A 26,187-nucleotide genomic window follows, 5' to 3' on the forward strand; every position below is an offset into this window, starting at 1 on the left:
CCGGTCCAGGAAGCATTTCTCCAAGAGTATATCCAGCGCCTGGAGCTTGAGCAACTGCAGCAACAGGTCTTAGAAGACAACAGAGCTGATCTGGAGTGTCAGCACCTTAACACACAAGCCAGGGAGGCTCAACGCATGCAGCAGGAAGCGCAAGACGCACGAGAGGCTATAGCCAAACGTCTTGACAGAAAAATGCGACTGAAGAAGAAGGAGAACGAACTCCAGGTGGCTCAGCTAGTTACCTCACTCCTTCAGGAGCCGGTGAGGGAGGAACCAGGTAGCTGTGAACCATCCACAAGTAGCTTCAGGCCTCTACCGATGACGAGTGCCTTACCTACAGACTCGACACCATTGCAGCGTCCAGTCGCCCTGCAGGGCAGCCAGCCCATACAGGTTCACTCCACCATAGGCACTACAGTGAGGCAGCCATCAGCCCAGTCGATGCCCCTCTCTGCTGCACCCCATGTATCAGCACTACCCGCTTCGACTGCATCGGTCGTGCCTGCTTTCACCCAGCAGCTGCCTCCTCAATTACCCATAGGAACTGCAGTGATGCATCCCCCAGCACAGCCGATACCTCTCTCCCGTTCACCACCTGCATCAGCGTTCCATGCTCCGGTCGCCCCTTCCCACACTCAGCTGCCGCCTGCTCAATCCACTGTGGGCCTTACAGCAATGCATCTGACATCACAGCCGATGTCTTTCTCTGCAGCACCCCCTGTAACAACATATTCAAACATGTCAGCTCACAGTAGGCTTCCTCCGAGGTCACACCAGGCCTCGGCGGTAGCGCACAGCGCCCAGACCCAGCGGTATCACACCACCGTACCATCAGTACAGATTCCTACCTATGGTGTGGCCACCTCTACTGCAGCTCAAGCTCACAACCCTATGGGTTCCGCTGCACATTACATGGCTTCTAACCAGCCGAAGGTTGACCCATGGCAATATCAGCATCCAGGTTCAATGATGCCATTCGTCCCACCTTATGGCATTCCCCAATCAATACTGCCAGTCTTTGAGCGTGACCGTGAAAGCGACTTCGCTCTCCTCAAGATGGCCTTGGATAACATGACAAGCGGTCACGAGCACCTGAGCGAACAGTATAAGTATCAACTGCTCCTGGGTCACTTGAAGCTTCCCAGCGCTCTCCACCTGGCCAAAGCTTACATGTACGACTTTCAACCGTACACTGCCGCATTGCAAGCCCTGCAAGACAAATATGGTCAACCCCGGCAGCTCGTCCAATCAGAGCTAGGTGCTATCCTCAATACACCTGCCTTTAAATACGGCGATTCTGAAGCCTTCGACTCCTTCGCACTGTCCATCCAGTCACTGGTGGGTATGCTCGGGACTCTGGAAGGACCTAATGGTTACGAGTTGAGATGTGGATCACACGTCGACCGGCTCCTGACCAAGATGCCCCCATCTTACAGAGATGGATTCATCGAATACTGCCTGAGTCGGGGTATCCTAAGGACAGGGTATGACCAGACCTACACTCTGTCCGATCTGGCAGCCTGGCTTCAGATGAAGTCACACGCGAAGCGTCTATCAAGCCGAGCTGCAGCTCTCTATCAATGTGATGCCCCCCATCCAGTGAAGAAGGAGCAACGTGTCACTCATAAGGAGAAGACCACAACCGTACTTCTTAACACAGAAGACGTTACCAGCCCTTCAGGGTCCGCTCGTCCTAGTACTTCAGCGTCTGCTCACTCCAAGTCCACCTTCAAGTCCAAACCGTATTGTCCTTATTGTGACAATAAAGAGCACTTCTTGAATAGCTGTGACGACTTCAAGAAGTTGTCCACCAACCAGGCTGTGAAATGGATCCAAGATGGGAAACGGTGCTGGAAGTGTGGCCGCAACCACGCGGCTGAAGCATGTACCCTGAAGCGCCCCTGCAAAACATGTAAAGAGCAGCACCTCACCATCTTGCACGACTACGTCCAGAAAGCCCAAACTAACATCCACATGGTGACTACACCACCCGTCAGAATCTACCTTGACCGGCCCAACCGCCCACACCAGGTGATGCTGAAGGTCGTCAAGGTAATCCTGAGAAATGGAGATCAAAGCTTCGAGACGTATGCCGTGCTGGATGACGGCTCTGAACGGAGTATCATCCTCCCTCAAGCTGTGCAGAGCCTGAACCTTGCCAGAGAGCCAGAGACTCTCAATCTACAAACAGTCCAGCAGACCGTCGATCAGCTCCAGGGCAACTCCGTCTCCTTTGACGTTTCTCCACTGTGTACACCTTCCGAGAGGTACCGGATCCACCAGGCCTTCTCTGCCAACAGTCTAAGCCTGGCTCAACACTCCTACCCCATAGCTGCACTACAGAAACGTTACAAGCACCTCCGCGGCCTGCCCTTACCGCCGATCGACCATGCTAAGCCTCTGCTTCTGATAGGTTCAGATATGCCACATCTCCTGATCCCTGTACAGCCAGTATGTGCAGGCCCACTGGGAGGTCCCATCGCCATTTGCACCCGACTGGGTTGGTCACTCCAGGGTCCTACCAGTCTTGTCCAGAACACGTCATCTGCACAGTGCCTCCACATTTCCACTGTATGCCCAGCCGCCGAGCTCTTCAGTAATGTGGAACGCCTCTGGCAAGTAGACACTCTCCCTTATGTGAACCAGAAGGCAGCCACCCGCTCGAAGCAGGACCAGCAAGCCATCGCCCTGCTGCAAGCATCCACCATTAGACTCGAAGTCGATGGAATCCAGCGCTACGCTACCCCCCTGCTTCGGCGAGCAAACGCTACCCAACTTCATGCTCCAAAGGAAGCTGTGCTGCCGTGCCTCTGCAGCACTGAGAGACGACTTGCCAAGGACCCTAAGCGAGCAGAGGTCTACTGTAACGAAATACGTAAACTGGAGAAGGCTGGCTACGTGGCTAAAATACCTCCTGCCGAAGTCGACCAGTCAACAGAATCCTGGTACCTTCCACACCATATTGTGAATCACAACGGGAAGGACAGGATTGTATTTAATTGTTCATTCCCGTATCAGGGCCTGTCCTTAAATGACCTCCTGCTTCCCGGACCGGCACTCGGGCCTAGCCTGCTCGGTGTCCTCATCCGATTCCGTCAACACTCAGTGGCAGTGAGTGGGGATATTAAAGGGATGTTTCACCAGATCCGCCTACTGCCCAGTGACAAGTCAGTGCTGCGCTTTATCTGGAGAGACATGGAAAGAGAGCAGGAGCCGAGTGTTTATGAGTGGCAGGTACTCCCCTTCGGGACGACATGTAGTCCCTGCTGCGCTATCTACGCCCTCCAGCGGCACATTCAAGACAGTGTAGAGGGCAACACGGCTTTAACCGAGACAGTTGAGCAGTCTTTCTACGTCGACAACTGTCTTCACAGCACATACTCTGCTGACGAGGCCAAAGGTCTTGTTGACGACCTCCGCCAGCACCTACAGTCAGGAGGTTTTGAGGTCCGCCAGTGGGCAAGCAATGTGCCAAAGGTCATCGAGCACCTCCCACCTGAGGCCCGCTCTGAAAGTAGCGAACTATGGCTCTCTAAATCCAGTAACGACCTTCAGGAGCCTACCTTAGGTCTACGCTGGAATTGCCTCTGCGACACCTTGGGGTACAAGCATCGCCCGTTGGAGACCTTATCACCTACGTTGAGGAACCTCTACCGGGTACTAGCCTGTCAGTACGACCCTCTTGGCTATATCCTGCCATTCACCACGAGGGCTAAGGTCCTCATACAGAACCTGTGGAAGGAGGAGGTTGGCTGGGATGAGGTGATCCGACCTCGCAGTCTGCTAGACCAATGGCGCTCCTGGGAACAAGAGATTGCTCACCTTATACGCCTGGAGTTCCCCCGAGCCTATGCTCCGCCACAGGCCGACACCGCTACAGTCACCAGGGACCTCCATATCTTTTGCGATGCATCAGAGCGGGCATACGGCTCTGTTGCCTACATGAGGACCGTGGATGACCAGCAGGAAGTCCACATTTCCTTTGTGCTCGCTAGGTCTCGGGTGGCCCCCCGCAAACAGCTGTCGATGCCACGCCTGGAGTTGAGTGCTGCCTTCACAGGTGCTCAGCTCGCCGGTGTACTCCAAACTGAACTCACCGTGCACGTCCAACGAGTTGTCATGTGGTCTGACTCCACTACAGTTCTACATTGGATCAAGTCAGAGTCCTGTAGATACAAGGTGTTCGTGGGCACCCGCGTGGCGGAGATCCAGAACCTGACTGAGCCCGATAGCTGGAGATATGTGAACTCTGCCTTGAATCCGGCAGATGACATCACTCGGGGTCTGACCCTGGAGGAGTTGGCACAACCACATCGATGGCACATAGGACCAGAGTTCCTCTACTTACCTGAAGATCAATGGCCTACCATGCCCTCAGCTGAACCTGATTCCGATGACGGTGAGCTGAGGAAATCCGCCATCATTGGTAATGTGACCACCTCTCCCGCTCCTCAGTTACCTGCCGTCGAAGACTTTTCTTCATGGAAGGAGCTCATTCATGCAACAGCCAGGTCCCTTCACGGGGCGGCTGATTCTCACACCCCAGATCAACTCGAGGCAGCGGACTACCTGAATGCTGAGAGGGCCCTCATCCTACGTGCCCAGACGGACTCGTTCCCGGAGGAGGTCAAGGCCCTCAAGTCAGATAGGGCCCTTCCCTCTGACAGTCGGCTGAGCTCGCTAGCCCCAGAGTACGACCATGTCACAGGCCTCCTCAGAGTTGGAGGTAGGCTACGCAGAGCAGAGAACCTGGAGATTGACGCCATCCATCCAATCGTCTTAGATCCACAGCACCCCCTGACAAGGTTGCTCATCCAAGACTACGACCAGACTCTTCTCCATCCTGGGCCAGAGAGAGTACTCGCTGGTCTACGCCGTAAATACTGGGTCCTGCGTGGGAGAGAAGCAATCCGCAAGCATCAGCACTCCTGTCGAGAATGCCAGCTGTGGCGAGCAAAGCCTGACGTGCCCAAGATGGCTGACCTTCCACCTTCTCGCCTACGTCTTTACAAGCCCCCGTTCTATTCCACTGGAGTGGACTGCTTCGGGCCATTCCAAGTCAAGATCGGACGCCGTAATGAGAAGAGATGGGGGGTTGTGTATAAATGCATGACTACTCGTTGCATACACCTTGACCTCCTGGAAAGCATGGACTCTGATGCTTTCCTGATGTCCCTGAGACGATTCATCTCACGTAGAGGCACTCCGTTCGAACTTCTCTCCGTTAATGGCACCAATTTTGTCGGAGCAGACAGAGAACTGCAGGAATCGTTTGCTGAGATGGCGCCCAGACTAAGGGAACAGCTGGCCATGCAGAAAATCACGTTCTGTTTCAACCCTCCAAGTGCACCTCACTTTGGCGGAACGTGGGAGAGAGAGGTAAAGTCAGTGAAGACTGCCCTCAAGGTCATCCTTAAAGACCAGACGGTGTCCGAGACCGTCCTCCGGACAGTCCTCATTGAAGTGGAGGGTATCATGAACGCCAAACCATTGGGTTACCTCTCCTCAGATGTTGCGGATCCAGATCCCATCACTCCGAACATTCTCATCATGGGATGCCGGGATTCGTCCCTGCCACAAGCTATCTACGACTCCAGTGACCTCCTTGGGAAGCGTCGCTGGAGACACAATCAAGTGTTGGCTGACCATTTCTGGTCCACCTTCATCCACTACTATTTGCCAGGCCTACAAGAGAGGCAGAAGTGGAGGAAGGACGGCAAAGAGCTGTCCGTCGGTCAGGTGGTCCTCATTGTGGACCCGCAACTCCCTCGGGCCCTCTGGCCGGTCGGGAGGGTCACTCAGACATACCCTGGAGCTGACGGACGCGTCCGCACCGCTTCTGTACAGGACAAGATTTACCTGCGCCCTGTGTCTCGCCTGGTGCAACTACCGAGTCTTCCTGACGAGGAGGACCCTTGAAAGACTTTCCTGTTTATGTTCAAATGTTTAAGTAGACATTTGGGGGCGGCTGTGTAGGAAAGCCCTCGTTGACACAGCAGTCCTCGTTGACATAGAAGTCATGTTGACCCAGCAATGCTTTGATGCATCTAATTATTGACTAGTTTCAGCTGGTGTCCCTTACCCAGTCAGTTAATGCAGACCTAATGAGTGATTATGTTCAGCTTGTGTGCTTCACTCAGTCAGTCTTTCTTTGTTTGACATGAGGAGCAGTGCTATTTCTCTGACTGTGTGTGTGTGTTCATGAGAGTAAAAGTAAATGTCTTATTGTTTGTTTAGAATATGGTGCTTTACTTTATGTTATTGTCATGTGCTGTTTTATATTGTGTATGTTTGAATATATTACCATGACTGTACTTTCTGTGAATTGTTTGTTGATAGCTGCTAGCTGTGCAGTACCTACTGTTGTTTTGAACCGTGATGTTTTATGTAACAATAATTTGATTGTTGCCTTATGTTATATTATATGCTAAAAGCGATTTGTATTCTGTGTTTTGTAGACCGCACGTATCAGAAGTAAAAGCCACTGAACCAAGCTCCTCTCCTGTGAATCTTTTACCGGAATCACGGTCTATAGTGTACCAGCTCTACTCTAGCAACTGTAGAGGTCCTAGTCCTCTGTTTCCCATTTTGCCCCTCCAGGACACTTTTGTGAGGAAAAGAAAAAAACAACTATTTTTGTAATTCACATTTTTACCTGGGAATTGGCAGAACTGATAAATGCGTTGCTTTTTACATGCACACCAATTACACTGCAAAAAAAAACACTCTACAAAGGCATGTGTAGTGTGTGTTAGCCCTGAAACATGACTTCAACCTGTTTTTTTCACTTTCACCATTTACACATTTTCAAATATAGAGTGCTTACTCCATGACCACGGATGTTACAATTCACTTCGGGGGTGTGTAAGTACTCGTATCTTCCGTATTGTTCAAAAAAAAAAAAACAATCCGATTGTAATCCGATCGGTGGCCATTTCCTCAAAGAGTTATCAGAGTGCAATACACCTCTCAACCGATAGGGTCATGTAGTTGAAAGTATATGGAGAAGATTCTGAGAAAATGGCCACCGATCGGATTAAATGCTTTTTTTAAACAATACAGAATATACGGGTACTTCTGAGAGCCCGAACATAATTGTAACATCCGTGGCCATGGGGTAAGCACTTTATATTTGAAATCTGAACGTTTACGTAGACGTACCGGTTGTAAATGGAGAAAGTACAAAAAACAGGTTGAAGTTCAGCCATGACAATCTGACAAGTTCAGCCATGACGGACGCGTGACGGACGCGTGTCCGTGACGGACACGCGTCTTGTGATCCATGTTATGTTGTAGTTATAGTTGTTTTTAACTTTTTTTCTTTTTACTTAGCATTTTTTACTTCTTTACTTATAATTTTTCACTGCATTCTATTCTATTTCTATTGATGTAATGTTTTTTTTATATATTCATGCTTCTTTTACTGACTATCTGTGTGTATGAATGTATGGCAACTGGAGCTGTTGAACAGAACACATTTCTTTCGGGATTGATAAAGCGTCTGTCTGTCTGTCTGTCTGTCTGTCTGTCTGTCTGTCTGTCTGTCTGTCTGTCTGTCTACAGTTTGACAATGGCTCTAGACATAGCTGGGTTGGTAGGACTGTTGGTCTTCTATGCTCTGATCCTGGCAATGGGCGTCTGGGCCTCTAAGAAGTCCAGAAAGGAGGAGAAGAAATGTGTGGGCTCCAGGAGTGAAGTCACCATAATAGGGGGACGTAACATGAATATTTGGATTGGAATCTTCACAATGACAGGTGAGTATGTAATTTGTGTTTGTTTGCCTGTGCACATGGCTAGTCGATCTGAATGAGATTGCAAAGAATACTGAATTAAATACTGAGATGGCGATTAACAACAATATAAAATATCCTACTATTAGAACCCATGACAAGGGCCATGGAGTGCCACTCAGTGTTGTGAGGGCTTTGTGCCGGGTCTCACAGCACACCAGTAATCCAACCGTGTCCACACTTGGTACAAATTTTGCTCAGTACTCTGGCAAGGACCTAAGCTGCTTTCAACACCTTGAATGTACTTGCACGTTGTACAATTTGTATGAAAGTTAAGTATTGCGTCACATTTTTGCCCGCCCTACTGCGCAGGTGCGACTTCTTCTTCATGTAGTTTCCGGCAGAATGGATGCCTTACAGCACATTTCTGCCTCCCACAGGTCGGGAGTATAACGCAGTTTGTATTATCTTTTCAGTGCAAATCATTTACAGTGCCCACCCAAATTATTCCCTATTTTCCCTATTTTTTTTTATGTTCTATGACTCAAATGTCTTTAAACCACACAACCCCACACATCATTTACTAATAACTACACGCTAATAAACCATATGTGACAACAAATGCTATGTCATTTCCATCGCCAACTACACTACTACATTTACCCCACATTCTCTACTCACACCATATCCACTACTCAAACAAACACCTTCATTGCTCACTACATATAAACAATTACTCTACTTTTGCCCCAATAACACAACAAACAACGAAATTGTTCACATTCCCGAAGGGCGCTTTTTTCTAGTATAACTTATAAGGTGTGTGTGTGTGTGTGTGTGTGTGTGTGTGTGTGTGTGTGTGTGTGTGTGTGTGTGTGTGTGTGTGTGTGTGTGTGTGTGTGTGTGTGTATGGCATGTGCGTGCGAACAGCTACCTGGATTGGAGGAGGCTACATTTTGGGAACTGCTGAGGCTGTCTACACTCCCTCTCGTGGTCTTATCTGGGCCTTAGCACCCCTATCCTTTTCTATCACCTTCCTCATAGGTAAGAAACATGATGTCTATTCATTCTAAATTCAATGAAAAGCATCCTGACATTTACATGGTACATTGACGTATCTTATATTCAAACTGGAATGTGGGTGGAGGTCACAAAAATGACCGCAAAATATCCGGATTTGATTGCTCAAGTTTCACATGACTAGAGCTCTGATTGGAGTGTGTATATGTATTTATATAGGGCTGTCAAATTAATGCATTAACGCACCTCTATGTCAATCGTGATTAAATATTTTATTTCATTTTTTATTTTATTTTTATTGCCATTTTGCCATCCGTAGTTTAGGATACAGTTCTCTATGTCCGTGAGCATATGCAGTGGTTTTTATGTTAATGCAGTATATTTTTTTCTTTTCTGGATCTACATTTGATTTCTGATAATAAATAAACATGCATTTGCATAAAGCAAGCATATTTGTCCACTCCCATGTTAATGAGTATTGAAGACTTAAGGTACATTTTGAACAGAAACTATGAATAATCATGCGATTACTCATGATTAAGAAATGTATAGTTTGACAGCAACTGTGTGTGTGTGTGTGTGTGTGTGATATATATATATATATATATATATATATATATATATATATATATATATATCGTCGCTGTCCAGCGGGAACCTGCTAACATTTTTATTTATTTTCATAAATCAACACTAATTGAACACCCGTTCGATACCGTCTGTGTAAGAAAAAAATATGGAACCAATGAAAAGTATTAAAAAGTGCCTCTGACAAAACCTCCCAACTCCATTGGATCCTCAAACTGTCCGTCAAACCATGCAACCCCCCCCCCCCCCCCCCCCTCCTCTCGGTGCTGCCATTCCACACAGCCTAGCAGTGAGTGCACACAGACGGGTACACCCCCGCATTCCTAAACCCCCCCACTCCTACACACCCCCATTCCGAAACCCCCCCCCCCCCCCACTCCTACACCCCCCCATTCCGAAATTTTTTTTCGGAATGGGGGGGTGCAGGAGTGGGGGGGTTTTGAAAACTTGGAATAAACCCTGCCATTCCGAAAAATAGATATAAATCCTATCTTTTTTTTTTTTTTTTGCGGGGGGGGGGGGGGTATATATGGGGCACCCCCCCGCAAAAAAAACAAAAACAAAAAAAAGTTTAAAAAAAAGTTTTTTTAAAGTTTTTTTTATTAAAAAATAATTTGTGGACTGAAGTTGGTTTGCTTCCACAATCCATAATGATGCATTTTCGAACTAAATTAATTAGCACTTCCACAACGTGTACTGTACATATATACAGCCCACTGTAGGCTGACATTTTTGGGGGTTTTAGCTATGGACCCCAAAGCTCCAAGCTCCACCTTAGCGCCGCTAATGGAGCGGTTTCAGAAAAGAAAAATGAAAAAAATTAAACAGAAAAAAAAGGTCTGTCTGTCTGTCTGTCTGTCTGTCTGTCTGTCTGTCTGTCTGTCTGTCTGTCTGTCTGTCTGTCTGTCTGTCTGTCTATAAATCTATCTAAATATCTATCTATCTATCTATCTATCAAACTATCTATCTCCAGCAATGTACCGCTCAGCAACATGTTGTTCAACAAATAGCAGATCTACAAGCTCACAACAACTGTTATTGTGAGCTTGTAGATCTGCTATTTTCAAATAGCGTATGTATAAAATATGTCTGAATTGGTTAGTGATTCATAATATAATAATGTATATCTGCGAAGTGTAGGATTATTATAATTATTATATTACAACTAAAGTAAGCGCATCGGTTAGTGTGATTGAGTGCGCTTCCATGCAAGGCCTGGGTCTGTCTGTCTGTCTGTCTGTCTGTCTGTCTGTCTGTCTGTCGGACGGGAAGATACGTAATTCTCATCTCTGCTGATGTATTAATTGGATTCAGCATATGTGGGCACTAGGGACATCTTGGCACCAGGGAGAGTGGGCACTATGTGCATTGCCTGTGAGATTGTATTCTTTATTAACATTGATTATTAACACCATTTTTCCCGGTGCCCAGTCTTCATGGTTCCCAGATTTCCCTACCGCCCACTCTTATCCACCCTAAGTGCCCACTCTTCCAAGTGTCCACATGTCCCTAATGCCCACTCGTCCAAGGTGCCCAGTTAGCCCTAGTGCCCAGAATGTTTTGGTGTCCCCCTATTCTGGCTGTTACCGTTACTACATAAATACACACTGCAGTTATTTCCACACAGCCTACAATCTATCTATCTATCTATCTATCTATCTATTTATCAACAGTTTAGCTGTTCATTCTTGCGCGATCTTCAAACGGAGGTATCCAGAGGTTCATTCATTTCATTGGTCAAATGCAACAGCTTCACAAATCTCGCGCTCTCTCTCTCTCTCTCTCTCTCTCTCTCTCTCTCTCTCTCTCTCTCTCTCTCTCTCTCTCTCACTCTCTCTCTGCGTCAAATAAATCAAATAAATAATTGTATTGTGTGAGCTTGTAGATCTGCTATTCAAAGGATTTTTATACATTTGAAAACTTGTGAAATGGGACCTTCTGCATAACGAGTACTTCTACTTTTGGTATTTTAAGAACATTTTGATACCAATACTTGGGCTTTGTAGGATACTTTTACTCAAATTTGAATTCTTGACTTTTACATGTTACAGAGTAGGCCTATTTCTACATTGCAGTATTGGTACTTTTACTTTAGTAAAACATTTGAGTAATTTTTCCACCACTGATGCGTATACTATTCATGTGAGATGTGACAAGTGGGTTAATTAGCGAGAAAACATCTGAGAAACCTGAGCATGTGAGCGTCTCTGAGTAGGCCTACGTGATTACTGACCCGTCAATCAACGTGTGCGCAAAAGTGAGCTGTGACAGAACATCAACATTAATGTAATAATAATAATAATCATAATCATAATCATAATCATAATCATAATCATAATAATCATAATAGCGTAATAGTAGTAGTAGTAATAATAATAATAATAATAATAATAGCATAATAATAATAATAATAATAATAATAACAATAGCGTAATAGTAGTTGTAGTAATAATAATAATATGGGTAATAATAGTAATAATAATAAGGGTAATAATAATAAGGGTAATAATAATAATATTAGTTTTATTATTCTGAATACAACATTAATGGACTGAACCAGTCTGTCTGTCTGTCTGTGTGTCTGTCTGATATAAATTATTATATTATGAACCATACACTAACCACTTCAGACCTATTTTATGCATACGCTATTTGAAAATAGTAGATCTACAAGCTCACAATAACCGAGCTTGTAGACAGATCGATCTACAAGATACATACATAGATACATAGATAGACAGACAGACAGACAGACAGACAGACAGACAGACAGACAGACAGACAGACAGACAGACAGACCCAGGCCGTGGAAGCGCACTCAATCACACTCCCGATGCGCTTACTTTAATTGTAATATGATAATAATAATTATAATAATCCTACACATCGCAGATATATATGAATCACTAACCAATTCAGACATATTTTATACAAACGCATACATTATTTGAAAATAGCAGATCTACAAGCTCACAATAACAGTTGTTGTGAGCTTGTAGATCTGCTATTTGCTATTATGTTGCTGAGCGGTACATTGCTGGAGATAGATAGTTTGATAGAAAGATAGATAGATATCTAGATAGATTTAGAACAGCCGCGCCATAAGACTGCAGATATGGTCGATGGATCGGAAATTGACGTTGGTGCCATGAAGGATCGACTACGTCGGCGGGTCGGTATGGGGGAGAAAATTAATTCATGACTGATAGATAGAGTGGCGGCCTTTATAGTGTGGCGGCCAATATATATTATTATTTGTTTTTAAAAAAAATATTTTTTGACTTGCATCCCAGTCCGGGGCCCGCCTCTGGCTGGCCGACGTCCAAGAATTTCATGCAAGAAGAGGATGTAGATCTGATTGAATCAGGGCTCAGCTCAAGTGAATCATGTGAGTGAGTTGTTTTAGCTGTCTGTCCATGGTGGAAGTGCAGATAGCCTAATTAATTTAGTTCGAAAATGCATCATTATGGATTGTGGAAGCAAACCAACTTCAGTCCACAAATTATTTTTGAATAATAAAAAAAAAAAAAAAAAACGTTAACATTTATTTTTTTTTAACTTTATATTATTTTTATTTATTTTTTGCGGGGGGGGGGGGGGGTGCCCGATATGCACCCCCCCGCAAAAAAAAAAGTTTTATATATAAGATTTATATCTCTGCATCATTATGGATTGTGGAAGCAAACCAACTTCTTTTTAAACTTTTTTTTTCTGTCCACAAATTATTTTGTAATTTTAATTTTAATTTTAATTATTTATTTTTTTAAACTTTTTTTTTTTTTTTTTTTTTGCAGGGGGGGGGGGGGGGTGCCCCATATGCACCCCCCCACAAAAAAATAAAAAGTTAGATAGATAAGATGTATATCTCTGCATCATTATGGATTGTGGAAGCAAACCAACTTCAGTCCACAAATTATTTTTTAATAAAAAAATAAAAAACTTTAAAAAAAACTTTTTTTTAACTTTGTTTTTTTTCAGTTCCGAAAAAAAAATTCGGAATGGGGGGGTGTAGGAGTGGGGGGGGTTTCGGAATGGGGGTGTGTAGGAGTGGGGGGGTTTAGGAATGCGGGGGTGTACCCCACACAGACAGAGGAGGAGCAGCAGCAGGAACAAACAGTACGACGCAGGGTTTTTCCCCCCTTAGTCTGTTAAAAACTATGCAGTGTCTGTTTATCAAACTTAGCGCTAATGTGATGAAACAAGTAATTCTATTTCTAAAATCTATGAAGTCTTTAATGAGCAATGTGACAAGAAATTAGTTCATCAGCAGCGATTGGAGCTATTGTTTGCTGATCGTACAAAACACCATCCTAACTCCACTTGAGCTGGATTTCTGTTTGGACAAAACGCTGGATTTGGATGAAGTGGTGATAATAATGACACATGCAAGTATCTGACAATATACAAAGTCACTATACCAACTTTGATGAGGCTGTATTGCTTTGTTTTAAAAAATATAAGGTTTTCTTCATTTCTTGAAAAACGTATATATATTTTTTTCATCTCCTGAAAAATGAGCGTTTTGGAGTTAGCTGGTTGCTGCTGGACAGCAGCGATATATATATATACATATATATATATATATATATATATATAAAGGGGCACCAAGTATTGGTATAAAAAATAAAAACATTTTATTACATTACACATTTATACATTTAAAATAAGGGTGTCACAATTCGACTTTTGATATTAAGCTCACGATTCGATATTACATTTTTATCAAATGTTTTGAAAATAATACTAAAAAAAAGTATATATATTTTTTTTTTTACTATTCTTGATTTGTAAAGAAAAACACCTCTTTCTCAATAGATAACTTTTATTTGAATAATAATTAAAAGTAACAAATGAGAATCTAGAATGATAAACATTTAACATTAATAAGCTAAACATTGGGTTTTATCAACTGTCATTGACATTTTCAGATTCTTCTTTAAGAAGATTAGTTAACATTCTTTGAAAACTTACGATTTTTTTCCATTCCAATTTACTCTGACTGCCTTTCCAAGTTTGCAGGCCCTGGGTTGACAACCCGGCCTGGCGGAGATTGGCGGAGATCTGCGCTCTGAGGCAGGAGCAAAGCACACCGCTCTAGCTAAGGCAATCAATTCTACATGGCTCAGCCCTTCAGGAACTGTTCTCTTGCCTTCATTTCTCATGCATCGCAGGCAGCAACACATTTGTGCTCAAATACAATCTGCTTGGCACGTTAGAATCCAGCATTCTCCACCACTGAAAAGACAAGTCACATGTCACCCCGACTGCACTCAATATTGACCGCATATTATATGGGAATTTTTGGCTGTCATATTTTACCTGACAGATGGGAAAATGGAAGGTAATGACAGACTGGACTCTACAATGCATTACTACCAGCCGTTTCTCTCTCTGTACAAAAATGTTCCCTATTGGAAGCAGGAATGCATGGCAGGTGCGGAATTCAAAGATAAACAACAGCGCCAAACAACAGCGCCACGTGGCTTCCCTCGGACGTCCACATGTGCAGGAGTAACATAATGAAATAGCGCTAGAATCGTGATACGGCTTGCAATTTCGATACACTGTATCGTACGTCAATTTCGATTCATTTTCGGTACGTATCGAGTATCGTGACAGCCTTAATATGTAACATTATTACATATGTATACATATGTTCCACAATATTTTAAATTGGCTGTGCATTTTGTTTAAGACTTTGCAGTGTTCTTTTCCTATGTTAGTCTTTCTCTCTGCCAGCACTCTCATCACCATGAACATAGATTATCCTCCCATCACTGGCAGTGTTGTCTGGTGTTGGAAACATCTTCTATTGCAGGTGTTTGCTACGGAGCCCCTAAAGGGCCATGGTGCAGATTTTTTTTTATCTCGTTCTAACGACATATATGTCGTTCTAACATCTTATTAACTTGAGCGCTCGAGATCCTAAGCGTTCCCACATCATAATAAAGTGAGAGAACGAGATCCTTATGTCGTGCGCTCGAGATCCTTATCTCGTTCTAAAGTCTTATTAACTTGAGCGCTCGAGATCCTAAGATGTTCCCACATCATTATAAAGTGAGAGAACGAGATCCTTATGTCGTGCGCTCGAGATCCTTATCTCGTTCTAACGTCTTATTAACTTGAGCGCTCGAGATCCTAAGATGTTCCCACATCATAATAAAGTGAGAGAACGAGATCCTTATACTCACCTTTACGCACGGTGGATTTACTTGGATTATGCGATATGATAGCCTGTGCGACAGTGTGCGTCCATCCTATTCTTTATTATAGTGAACGAATTGATGCTATTATTATAATACTAATAATAATTATTATCGTTTTGTCCTTGTTGGTGTACAGTCGGTTCTGGTTGCAATGGATACAGTAGCCGTCGGGCCGGGCGCACAACGGCGCAGAATGGCAACATCAGGCTCTCTCTCTCTCGCTCTCTCTCTCTCTCTCTGCTAATTCTCAACGAAAATCTGTGATTCTAATTTTCCTATGATCACCAGAAGTGAGAGTGTCAATTCCTTGATCAAATATGGTTTTATTCAAAGGAAATCAAAGGCTACAGCTTATGGAGCCAACATCGGTATAGTGTCCAAGCGTCTCAGAAAGAGTTTTCACCGCAACATAATTCCATTGCTCAGGAAATATACAACGGATTACAATAATATAACATTCCCTATAATCAGTAACATGTAGGTGATACCTATGTCTATCAAATATGGTTTTATTGAAAGGCAATCAAAGGCTAGATCAAGCTTAGAAAGCAAACATCGGGTAATATCCGACGCTACGGCGGTGCCTCGGTCCGGCTGCAGAGTAAGACTATAGGACACTCATTTATGACATTGTGCCGTTTGTTCAACACTCAACTCTTAGCAACAAAGTTTATTTTCATACAATAGGCCTATAGATTACATTTCAATATTAAAAGAAAATAGAAAAACAACACTTCTGGGTCCAATTAGTCTAGTTTTGTAATAGAGAGGAATGGTCACATATTCCCACCTATAAACATGTTTTTGCCCAATGCTGACAGCTGGTCAGCAGGTGGTTTCATGAATAGACAATATTAGGATCTCGAGCGCTCAAGTTAATAAGACGTTAGAACGAGATAAGGATCTCGAGCGCACGACATAAGGATCTCGTTCTCTCACTTTATTATGATGTGGGAACGTCTTAGGATCTCGAGCGCTCAAGTTAATAAGATGTTAGAACGACATATATGTCGTAAGAACGAGAAAAAAAAAAAGAATCTGCACCATGGCCCTTTAGGGGCTCCGTAGTTTGCTGTGCACATGTGTTTCAAATTACTCTATTCTGTTCATGTTCTGTCCCAACAGGAGGCTTGTTCTTTGCTAAGCCAATGAGGTCTCAGTGTTTTGTGACAATGATGGATGCTTTTCAGCATCGTTACGGCAACACTATCACCACAATCCTTCTGCTTCCCATTCTGATATGTGACCTGCTTTGGGTGGCCTGGATCCTGGTAGGCTTGGGTCAGTGATAATTTGTGTACTCCGACTACCAACCTACAAGTGTTATCTTCCATTAATCATCTTTTGTATTTATCAACAAACATGGGGCCTATTATGTTAAATTTGTCACTTTTTACTAGATTAGTACTTTGTCAAGTGCTAATCTTATTTACAACTCAGATGATCCTAGAAAGTCAGAGGGCCCTATTTTAGCACACAAGATTCGGCACACGCATTATTTGAGCGCAAACACGAGTGCACAGCGCTACTGGGTGGTGTTACAGCTCTGAATTAGTCTTGGGTGTGGGCGCATCATCAGCACCCCCAAACTGCACAAAATCTAAGCCCTTTTTTTACCTTGTGTCCCACATTAGAATGAAACACTGTGAGAACTTTCTACGGGTTACAATTATATACAATATTTAGCTATGATTTCTATTCATACGTGTGTGTGTGTGTGTGTGTGTGTGTGTGTGTGTGTGTGTGTGTGTGTGTGTGTGTGTGTGTGTGTGTGTGTGTGTGTGTGTGTGTGTGTGTGTGTGTGTGTGGTATGTTTTTTTAATATTGAGGTAGATGAGTGCTACGTGTGATTGTATAGCTGTGTGCGTGTGTGCTTGTGTGCGTGTGTGTGTGTAGTAGGCAGACAGGCAACAGGCCTATAGTATTAATTGTTCATAACCTGATTGGGGAGTTAGCTTCCTGGGAGTTACTGGTAAATGGAGCTTTTGTATGGTGCTTACATCCAAATCACCTTACAATGTTACATTCAACCATTCACACACTGTTGTATTGTGCTTTTTTTCCAGGTGGGACAGTCAGTGTGATGCTTGATATTCCTTCGTCCTACTCCATCATCCTGTCTGCAGCCGTTGCTGTCACCTACACACTACTGGGAGGGATTTATTCAGTTGCCTACACTGATGTCATTCAGCTCGTGTTCATCTTCATCAGCATGGTGAATACTGCCAAGTGCAAACAGCCTGGTGATTAAACCCATCCACTTCACGTAGGGGTCTAAGTAGGTTTGAGACGTGTATTGTCCTTATCAGCCAGAGCGCGGGAATCTATCCCCATTTCACATTGCGCTAGACCCCTGGGAGATGGAATGCTGAGGTGGAGTGCAACACCTACCATCGGCTCCTGCTCCCAGTACTTAGCAATCATACGCGAGTTGGTAGATCCCGGGATCGAACCCATGACCTCGAAAGGCGAGTGCTCTACCAATTGAGCTTCCCGGACAGGTTGGGGGCCAATCACCGTGAAAGGGGTTCATTTGTAAAATAATTGGATCTGATAGGACCTGGATGGATGGATAAAGAGGAGGGGCAACGTCATTTAAGCCTTTATTAAGGTTTCCGTTTGCTGGTGAGGAAGTAGGGAGATTTTTTACAATTGCCCCCGTGGCGGGGCAATTGTAAAAAATAAGTAATATTAACCCACTATACCTCAAATAAAAGCTTTCTAATCACATTACTGCTGTGGTATTTAATGTTGAGTTTTTCTTTTTTCCCGTATATAATTATAATTATTTTACATGTCAGGTAAGTATATTTAAGATTGTCTATTTTTTATTTAAATAAAAAAAAAAGTTCACACCTTTGTGCCTTTCTTTCTTTCTTCCTTCCTTCCTTTCTCCCTCCAGTGGCTCTGTGTTCCCTTCCTGCTTCTCAACCCATCATCATCTAATCTAACCATCGTCACTCTTACACCTTTACAAAAGCCCTGGATAGGTGAGCTGAAGACGGAGGATGCTGGAAAATGGATAGATGAATTACTCTCATTGGTTAGTTCTTTCTTTTTTTAGTGCTATATATCTACTGTGTTTACATATCCATGTGTGCACTCACTGGTTCAGCTCCTTTGGATGATATTACTGCTATCATTTTAAATACTAAGCTTGAGTAAAGAGTACACTTTCTTATCTTAGAAAATAGTTAAATTTGGATCAGCACTCAGTATGCCAGACCATCTCTAACCTAATGATACAGTGGTAAAGGGCTCTCTCATCTCAAATTAATTTCCACAAAGCAATAAATTCAGTGCATGAAGTTTGATCCGGGGGCAATAGATATATGTATTATATATTTGTATATCCACTTGTGTGTGTTCAGCGGAACAACAGATACAGGAGGTGGGGACACCTGCAACTTTAGCATAGCTTAGTTGGTTAAAGCAAAGAGATGTCATGGTGTCTGGAAGCAGCGAGTGCAAGCAAGTGATTGAGACGAAATTTCATGCTGACCCATGTAAATTTGCCATTTTGGATATTTTTGAAAAAAATAATAAAGTCGGTTTTTTTTTACTTTAAAAAAAAGGGGTTCACTAGGCAAAGAAACACACCTTTATGGAAAGTTTAGGGTATTTATTGAATACATAGAATGTAATGGAGGGAAGTGAAAGGGGTTCCGGGGAGGGTCGCCGACCCTGGAGTCTTTGGGGAGGAGGTCGTTAGCGTAGTCAGCACAGTACATGTGGACGGCCGATGGCGTAGTGAGCACGGCACTCATGGACCGATACCCCCAGCAGGAACCTGAGAAGTGGGAGAGAGAGAAAGAGGGAGAGAGACGGGGAGGGATATAGAAGGAGAAAAGGAAGTGGTGGAAAGCACAACCTGTGGAGGTGAAAAGGGGTGGTGGAGGGATGCTGAAAACGTTATGAGCTTGAGTACGGATGTACGAAAGCGAATAAGGGGCTTCTGGGTAGTTCTGACAAGGTATAAATAGCGCCAGGTAGATTGGTAAGGGGGCGGAGTAAAGGTGTGTATCCCCGCCTCCTGAACATCTGTTGTTCCAACGCCATTTCACTAGGCAAAGAAACACACCTTTATGGAAAGTTTAGGGTATTTATTGAATACATAGAATGTAATGGAGGGAAGTGAAAGGGGTTCCGGGGAGGGTCGCCGACCCTGGAGTCTTTGGGGAGGAGGTCGTTAGCGTAGTCAGCACAGTACACGTGGACGGCCGATGGCGTAGTGAGCACGGCACTCATGGACCGATACCCCCCAAAAGAGACAAGAGAGCAACTACTAGACTAAGGAAATTGCCTGCTCTGTTTTGACGGGCCCCATAAAAACATGGCAAACTGGTCTAGAACGGGGAAGAAATTCGGAATGACCGAGTGGCTAACTGATGAGAAACTGAGGTGTGGAGGAGTGGGAAAGGAGGATGGAAAGAAAGTAGCCGTTGTTGCTGTGTGGCAGGGCTAGAAAAGAAGGAGAGTTGGAAACTCAGAGGCAGGAGCCTGTTGGAGTGGAACAGAGGTAGCCGTCTTTGCCGTGTGGCAGGACTAGAAAAGAAGGAGAGTTGGAAACTCTGGGGCGGGAACGTGATAGTGACTATGGTACTGGCAATATGCAGGGGTAACCGTTGTTGCCGTGTGGCAGGGCTAGAATGGGGAGGGTGAGAGAAAGGAGGGAGATGAGATGGAGGGTGAAAAGGTCGAAAGGATTGGGGGAGAGGGCGGCGAGAAGATGGAGGAGAGAGGGGAGGGAGAGGATGGAGGGGAGAAAACGCATGGAGGGTGAAGAGGGCGAGAGGATTGGGGGAGAGGGCGGCGAGAAGATGGAGAAGGGGAGGGAGAGGATGGAGGGGAGGGAACGCTGTGGGCGCGAGCGCGCTGCAATAGAGCTGTGGGGGAGCGCTAGGGGCGAGCGCACTGTGGAGAGCGCTGTAGTGGAGGGAGCGCTGTGGATAGAGCTAACGATGTTCGTAGCTAAAGGTGTTAGTAGCACCGGGCAGCAATGTCTGTGGACTGGCAATGTCTGTTAGTAGCGCCAAGCAGCCATCTCTGTGGAGGAAACAATGTTAGTTAGTTGGAAACATTGTAGTGATAGCGGTGGCGGCTAACCACGGGAGTGATATTGGTAGTATGTCGGGTATGAATGCTAGCAAGCTCGTGAATGGAGCGAGCAGCAATGTTAGGAAGGAGACGATGTTAGTTCGGTAGGAACATTGTAATAATAGCAGTAGCAGTTGTAATAATAGCAGTAGCAGCTGTTGCCACGTGAGCAATGTTGGTAGTATGTATAGTAAGAAGCTAGCAAGGGAGCATGATGCTAGCATAGCTCATGAATGGAGGGAACAGCAGTGTTAGGAAGAAACACGTGTTACAGTAGTTCAGTAGGAACTTGTAGTGATGGCTATAGCAGCTGTGGGAGCAATTTTGGTAGTATAGTAAGAAGCTAGCATGGGAGCATGATGCTAGCGTAGCTCATGAATGGAGGGAGCAGCAGAAAAGGGGGGGGGGGGTGGATGGGGGGAGGGGTTATTGAGGGGAGGACAGGGGGGGGAGAGTGAGGCGATGCCACCGCTGGTTGTGGCAACGGGGTTTGATTGGGTGGCATGCTCGAAAGTGAAAGCGGGGGGGGGGGGGGGGGTGCGCTGGTGCCAGGTGTGGCCACTGCAGTGCTTGGGTGGTAGGAGAAAAGGAAGGAGACTGAGGTGGATGTAGGGATGTAGGGATGTAGGGATGGGTGGGGTGGGGGGGGATGAAAGTGCAGCCTGCGGTACAAGGGATGATAAGATAGACAAGACAGACATTAGGGGTGGGTAGCAGGCACAGGGTTAAAGATTGGAAATGTATTGGAAGAGTAGTAGTTGGAAAAGGAGATATGTGGGCTGGTGGAGGCAGTGTTCTTCTGGGCAGGCAGCCCTGAAGCCTCCCGGAGCGGCGGGTGACGTCATCCGGAGTCGCCGTGGTAGCTTCAGTGGTGCATGACGTCATCGGACCGCGACTGGCGCGACGAAGGCCCCGGTGTTGATGTAGTGCGGGCTGTTGTAGTTAGCGTTGTGGCTGTAGCTAGTAGCTACTAGCTAACAGCTGGAGGAGCTGTGGTGGCACAGACCGGGGGAGCCGCGAAGCGAGCGTTAGCGGTGACGGTGGCGTTACTGGCCGTCGGGGACGCCGAGCTGCTCGGTGGTGGCCTCCTTGCGGTTCGGCCCCGCTCCCGTTCCCAGAAGTCGGGCGATGTTGTGTGGGTGCGTGGGACCGACCTGAAAGATGTCGCGGTTGACCGGATGGTGGGATGATGGTAGAACGACGTGAAGTTGAGGTGTCTGGAGAAAGCAGAAAGCGGAGGCGCTGGGAGAAATGGAACGGCGGGACTTGGACTGGCTGGAAGAGGTAAGGTGCTCTTGCTGCTCATCATGCTGAAAACGTTATGAGCTTGAGTACGGATGTACGAAAGCGAATAAGGGGCTTCTGGGTAGTTCTGACAAGGTATAAATAGCGCCAGGTAGATTGGTAAGGGGGCGGAGTAAAGGTGTGTATCCCCGCCTCCTGAACATCTGTTGTTCCAACGCCATTTATTGTTTTGAAGTATTAATCATATTATATGCATATTAGATTCATTGATATTTTCTGAATATGACATTATTGTTCATCACCTCAATAAAAAAGACTGAGTTTGATTGTTGGAAGCACTCAGGCCTGCATACAAAAGGTTGTGTACCCATTTACAAATTTGTAGTAGCAGAGACAGTATTTGAAATTGCAATATTCTATATTCTATGTGTAAAGTGATACAGGCTACTGTAGTTACTAAGTATGCACGTCTGCAACTGGTCCCGGCCCTCATCAAGTCACCTTTTTCCCAATGCAGCCCTTACCCCGAAATGAGTTTGACACCCCTGGTTAGATTGATCATCAGATTGTCACATTATTGCCATAGACTAGAGGTTTAGTCATGCCAGTTAAAGTCCTTATCCAGTCTGACTGGAACCAAGGGTCGGAGATGTACTTGTACAACATGCAAGTAGTTTCAGCCCATTTCACCACAACCAGTCCTAAACAAATATGAAAGTGATTAAGCATAATATGACTTTTGCAACCTGTGAACGCACGGCACAAGTAAAGTACTACATCTTGGAACCCATAGAAACAATTAGAATATGTAATGTTTCAAAAAGGCTAACATGAATAAACACTAACACACACACATGCAAACAAATAGAAACGTAAAATGCCCGCTTCCTGCATCTGTCATTTCAAATGAAAAGGCTCACCAAACTAAATAGGCTTTTTAGTAGTATGGTCCCGAGGATATGTGTCATTAAGTACAGAAGACTACAATCATCCTCTAGAGGCTGTACAATACTATATTACAATTAAATATCTTTGAAACATTCATGTTTTCCATATATTAGCATCTTATGATGAATCAAATGTTGTACGAAAAAAACCCAGTGCACGTGTGTGTGTGTGTGTGTGTGTGTGTGTGTGTGTGTGTGTGTGTGTGTGTGTGTGTGTGTGTGTGTGTGTGTGTGTGTGTGTGTGTGTGTGTGTGTGTGTGTGTGCGTGCGTGCGTGCGTGTATGCTGTAGTCTCTGGGAGGACTGTGCTACCAGGCTTTCTATCAGAGGGTCCTTTCTGCTGCATCACCCGCTCAGGCTCAGATCACCTGCTTTGCTGCAGCTGTCCCCGCTGTCATCATGGGAATTCCCTCAGTCATCATAGGAGCAGTGGCTTCTACTGCAGGTACGTTATAAACACACACATTGCACACACTGTTAAAGTGTTGTTGTCATCATGATGATCAATGATAAAACATACATTTTGTCAGTGGACTGCCCTCTGCTGGTCCACTGAGTATAAGACACAAACATGTTGAAGTTCATCTTCTCAGACTGGAACCAGACACTGTACGGTCTTCCACCTCCGTTTGAGCGCGGGGAGGCAGGGAATGTGCTGCCACTGGCCCTGCAAAACTTCACCCCACACTGGGTGTCAGTGTTGGGTATTGGAGCCATAAGTGCAGCTGTCATGTCTTCCATGGACTCAGCCCTGCTTTCTTTTGCATCCATGTTCACTCATAATATCTACAAGAACCTTCTCCGAAAACAGGTTTGAAACTGTGTTATACTGTATGTACTTTTGTGTCTCTGTGAATGTGCGTGTGTGCGCGTTTGTGTTTGTGTCGTTTTGTAGGTACGTAACCATTAACTGTGTCTCTATGCATGCAATCTGGAAGCCCAACGTCAAATAAAAAGGAAAAACAGCACCCCCAGCGTTTTTCACTTTTGCGTTTGACTCTGGGGGGAGTGATTAAATAGACCGACGATGACTGGAAACCGGCGTTTTGGTCTGCCCTCAGCCCTCCACTTCCGGTGGTGCGCCTATGTTTTCATTCCCACTAACAATATTTCTCCACGGAACACTAACACCATTTCTCCCAAAGAACATGGATTGTTTTGGTTATAAGCCCACTTGTTTCTATGATGAAATAAGAAAATGTTACTAACTTTCCGTGGTTTTGTCGGCTCCGAGGACGCTATTGTTAAATGAGTTTGGGTTTGTTTTCAGTGGGAAGCGAGCGCACAGATGTAAATCCCGGCCACTACATTTGATTGGGTAAAGCGCGGCCTGCTTCCTGATCTGAAGGCCCGCCCACTTTCAGGCCAACGCTCACACGTTCTGAACGGGGCTCCATTCTTGAGAGATTACTATGCATGTGTCTGTGTGCACTTGTGTTTACGTGTCTTCATGTACTGTAGATGAATCCGAGTAAGAGAAGTCAGAGAACAAAAAAAAAGGAAAACAACGTTTCTCACTTAGAGTTCTTCTCAGTGACCATGGAGTTTAAACACTTCTAAGATGGTTTTAGGCAGAAGAAGCTCAGATAGCCAACAGGCAAGACTGTTGTGCAGTCAGAAATAAAACACAGTCAGACAGCAAATACTTAGATCTTATGATGCATGCATGTTTCATCATCACTGGGGTTACATCTTATTTAATATCAAGTCTTTTCTCACTCTCATTCAAGGCATCAGACAAGGAGTGTGCATGGGTGATCCGCATAAGCGTTCTGCTGGCAGGCTTGGCTGGCACAGGTCTGGCCTTCTCTGGGGAAGGTGTCTTGGCTCTCTGGCTGATGATTTCAGACCTGCAGTACTGCATGATATTCCCCCAGATCGTCTGTGTCCTGCATTGTGTCCACGCCAATGGATATGGTGCAGCTGCCGGCTTCATCCTGGGGACTTTGCTTAGACTTTTGAGTGGGGAGCCAATGCTCCACCTCCCCCCTGTCCTGGTATTCCCAGGTTGGAGGGAGGACGAGTTAACAGGGGAGATCCTCCAGTATTTTCCCTTCAGGACATTGATAATGTTGCTAACCTTGATCATCATTGTCTCATCCTCTTTGCTGGTACATCTGGTCTTCACCCGCCATCTGCTGCCTCGTTCCTGGGACCTCCTTGGTGTCATGAGGGAGGATGGGGATGCTATAGGTTTAAGGCGTGTAAATGAAGTGAAGACAGAGGATGTACACTTGCCTGCTAATACTGACAATTTGCTGGCTGCCTCCACCACCAGCTTGGAGGACTAGCTTTTTTGAAAATGTATTTTGCTTCAACTGGTAACCCTACCTAGTTCAAATCACATTTGATAGATCTGTTTTTTTTATATCTATTTATGAATGAGCTTGGTATCTGTCATCATATCATATTTTAGTGTCATCTTTGGCCTAACTCAGCCTGGCCCCATATGCCCATATGTCTCCTCACTGTCAAACTGACACATTTCACCTAGAAGTCAGGGCTTTTCTACATGTGTCTGATAAACGTTTTGCAGTAGACAGTTTTCAGCCTGTCTGTAGCTTTGTTGTTCGGCTCGAGGAATGTAACAATACTGTTAGTTAGAAGGAAATGTTTTCAGCACACGACAGGAATTTTTGAAGTCACCATGAACGAACACACACACACACACACACACACACACACACACACACACACACACACACACACACACACACACACACACACACATCTAGACAGCTCACCCCTAGGTGCCACATCGTAAAAAAAAGGTCTAACCACCGCATTCACTATGTGTCACATGTGATTTTGACAGTGGAATAATGTGAAATATGTGGCTTTGAACCAATGCAAAACACCTGATGAACCTGGCTTCTAATTCACTCTTGGTTGCCTATGGAATATTTATTTGATATGAGTCAAACAAGAAACAAGAAATGTTCTCTCAGGACCCATGGAATGTTTCAACCTTAGTGAGTGCCAGTGTCAGATCAAATCACATACAAAAATGTTTGCATTGTCTATATGTACAGCACAATTTGTGCTGTAGGCCTACATATAGATAATATACTGTTTGTGCTGCTGAAACAGGATAGGAATGTTGCTTTATGACCAATAACAAACTGTCAGTGTTCTTTCAGCTATTCATTGCAAGTTGAGCACTAAACTCACCCATGCCTGAAGCTAGATGGTTCTCTCAAATTCTCAGTACTACTGGTATTCAAGTGCATCTAAGACTAGCTCCGACGGAACCTCTCCCTCCGCTGTATAGCTCCGAGATGAGGTTCCTCGTTGTTTCCTGCCGTTTGCGGTCGACATTGTCGCACATTTTCCACTTTACATGTTTCTTACCCCT

At 44.9% G+C, this 26,187-nt stretch overlaps 1 protein-coding gene across 1 annotated transcript; it reads left to right on the forward strand.

The window, feature by feature from the left end:
• Positions 1–7,570: 7,570 nt before the first annotated feature.
• LOC308085886 (high-affinity choline transporter 1-like) lies at positions 7,571–25,270 on the forward strand (the record flags this gene model as incomplete). The annotated part of the gene is made up of 7 exons (XM_080429201.1): positions 7,571–7,754; positions 16,670–16,825; positions 17,611–17,759; positions 18,447–18,587; positions 23,124–23,277; positions 23,426–23,643; positions 24,563–25,270. 7 exons carry the CDS (start codon positions 7,571–7,573, stop codon positions 25,121–25,123), a joined length of 1,563 nt encoding a protein of 520 aa, XP_080285327.1. The 3' UTR covers positions 25,124–25,270.
• Positions 25,271–26,187: the final 917 nt, after the last annotated feature.

This window comes from Gymnoscopelus braueri (assembly GCF_963280865.1).
Source record: "Gymnoscopelus braueri genome assembly, chromosome: 5".
Lineage (NCBI taxonomy): Eukaryota > Metazoa > Chordata > Actinopteri > Myctophiformes > Myctophidae > Gymnoscopelus > Gymnoscopelus braueri.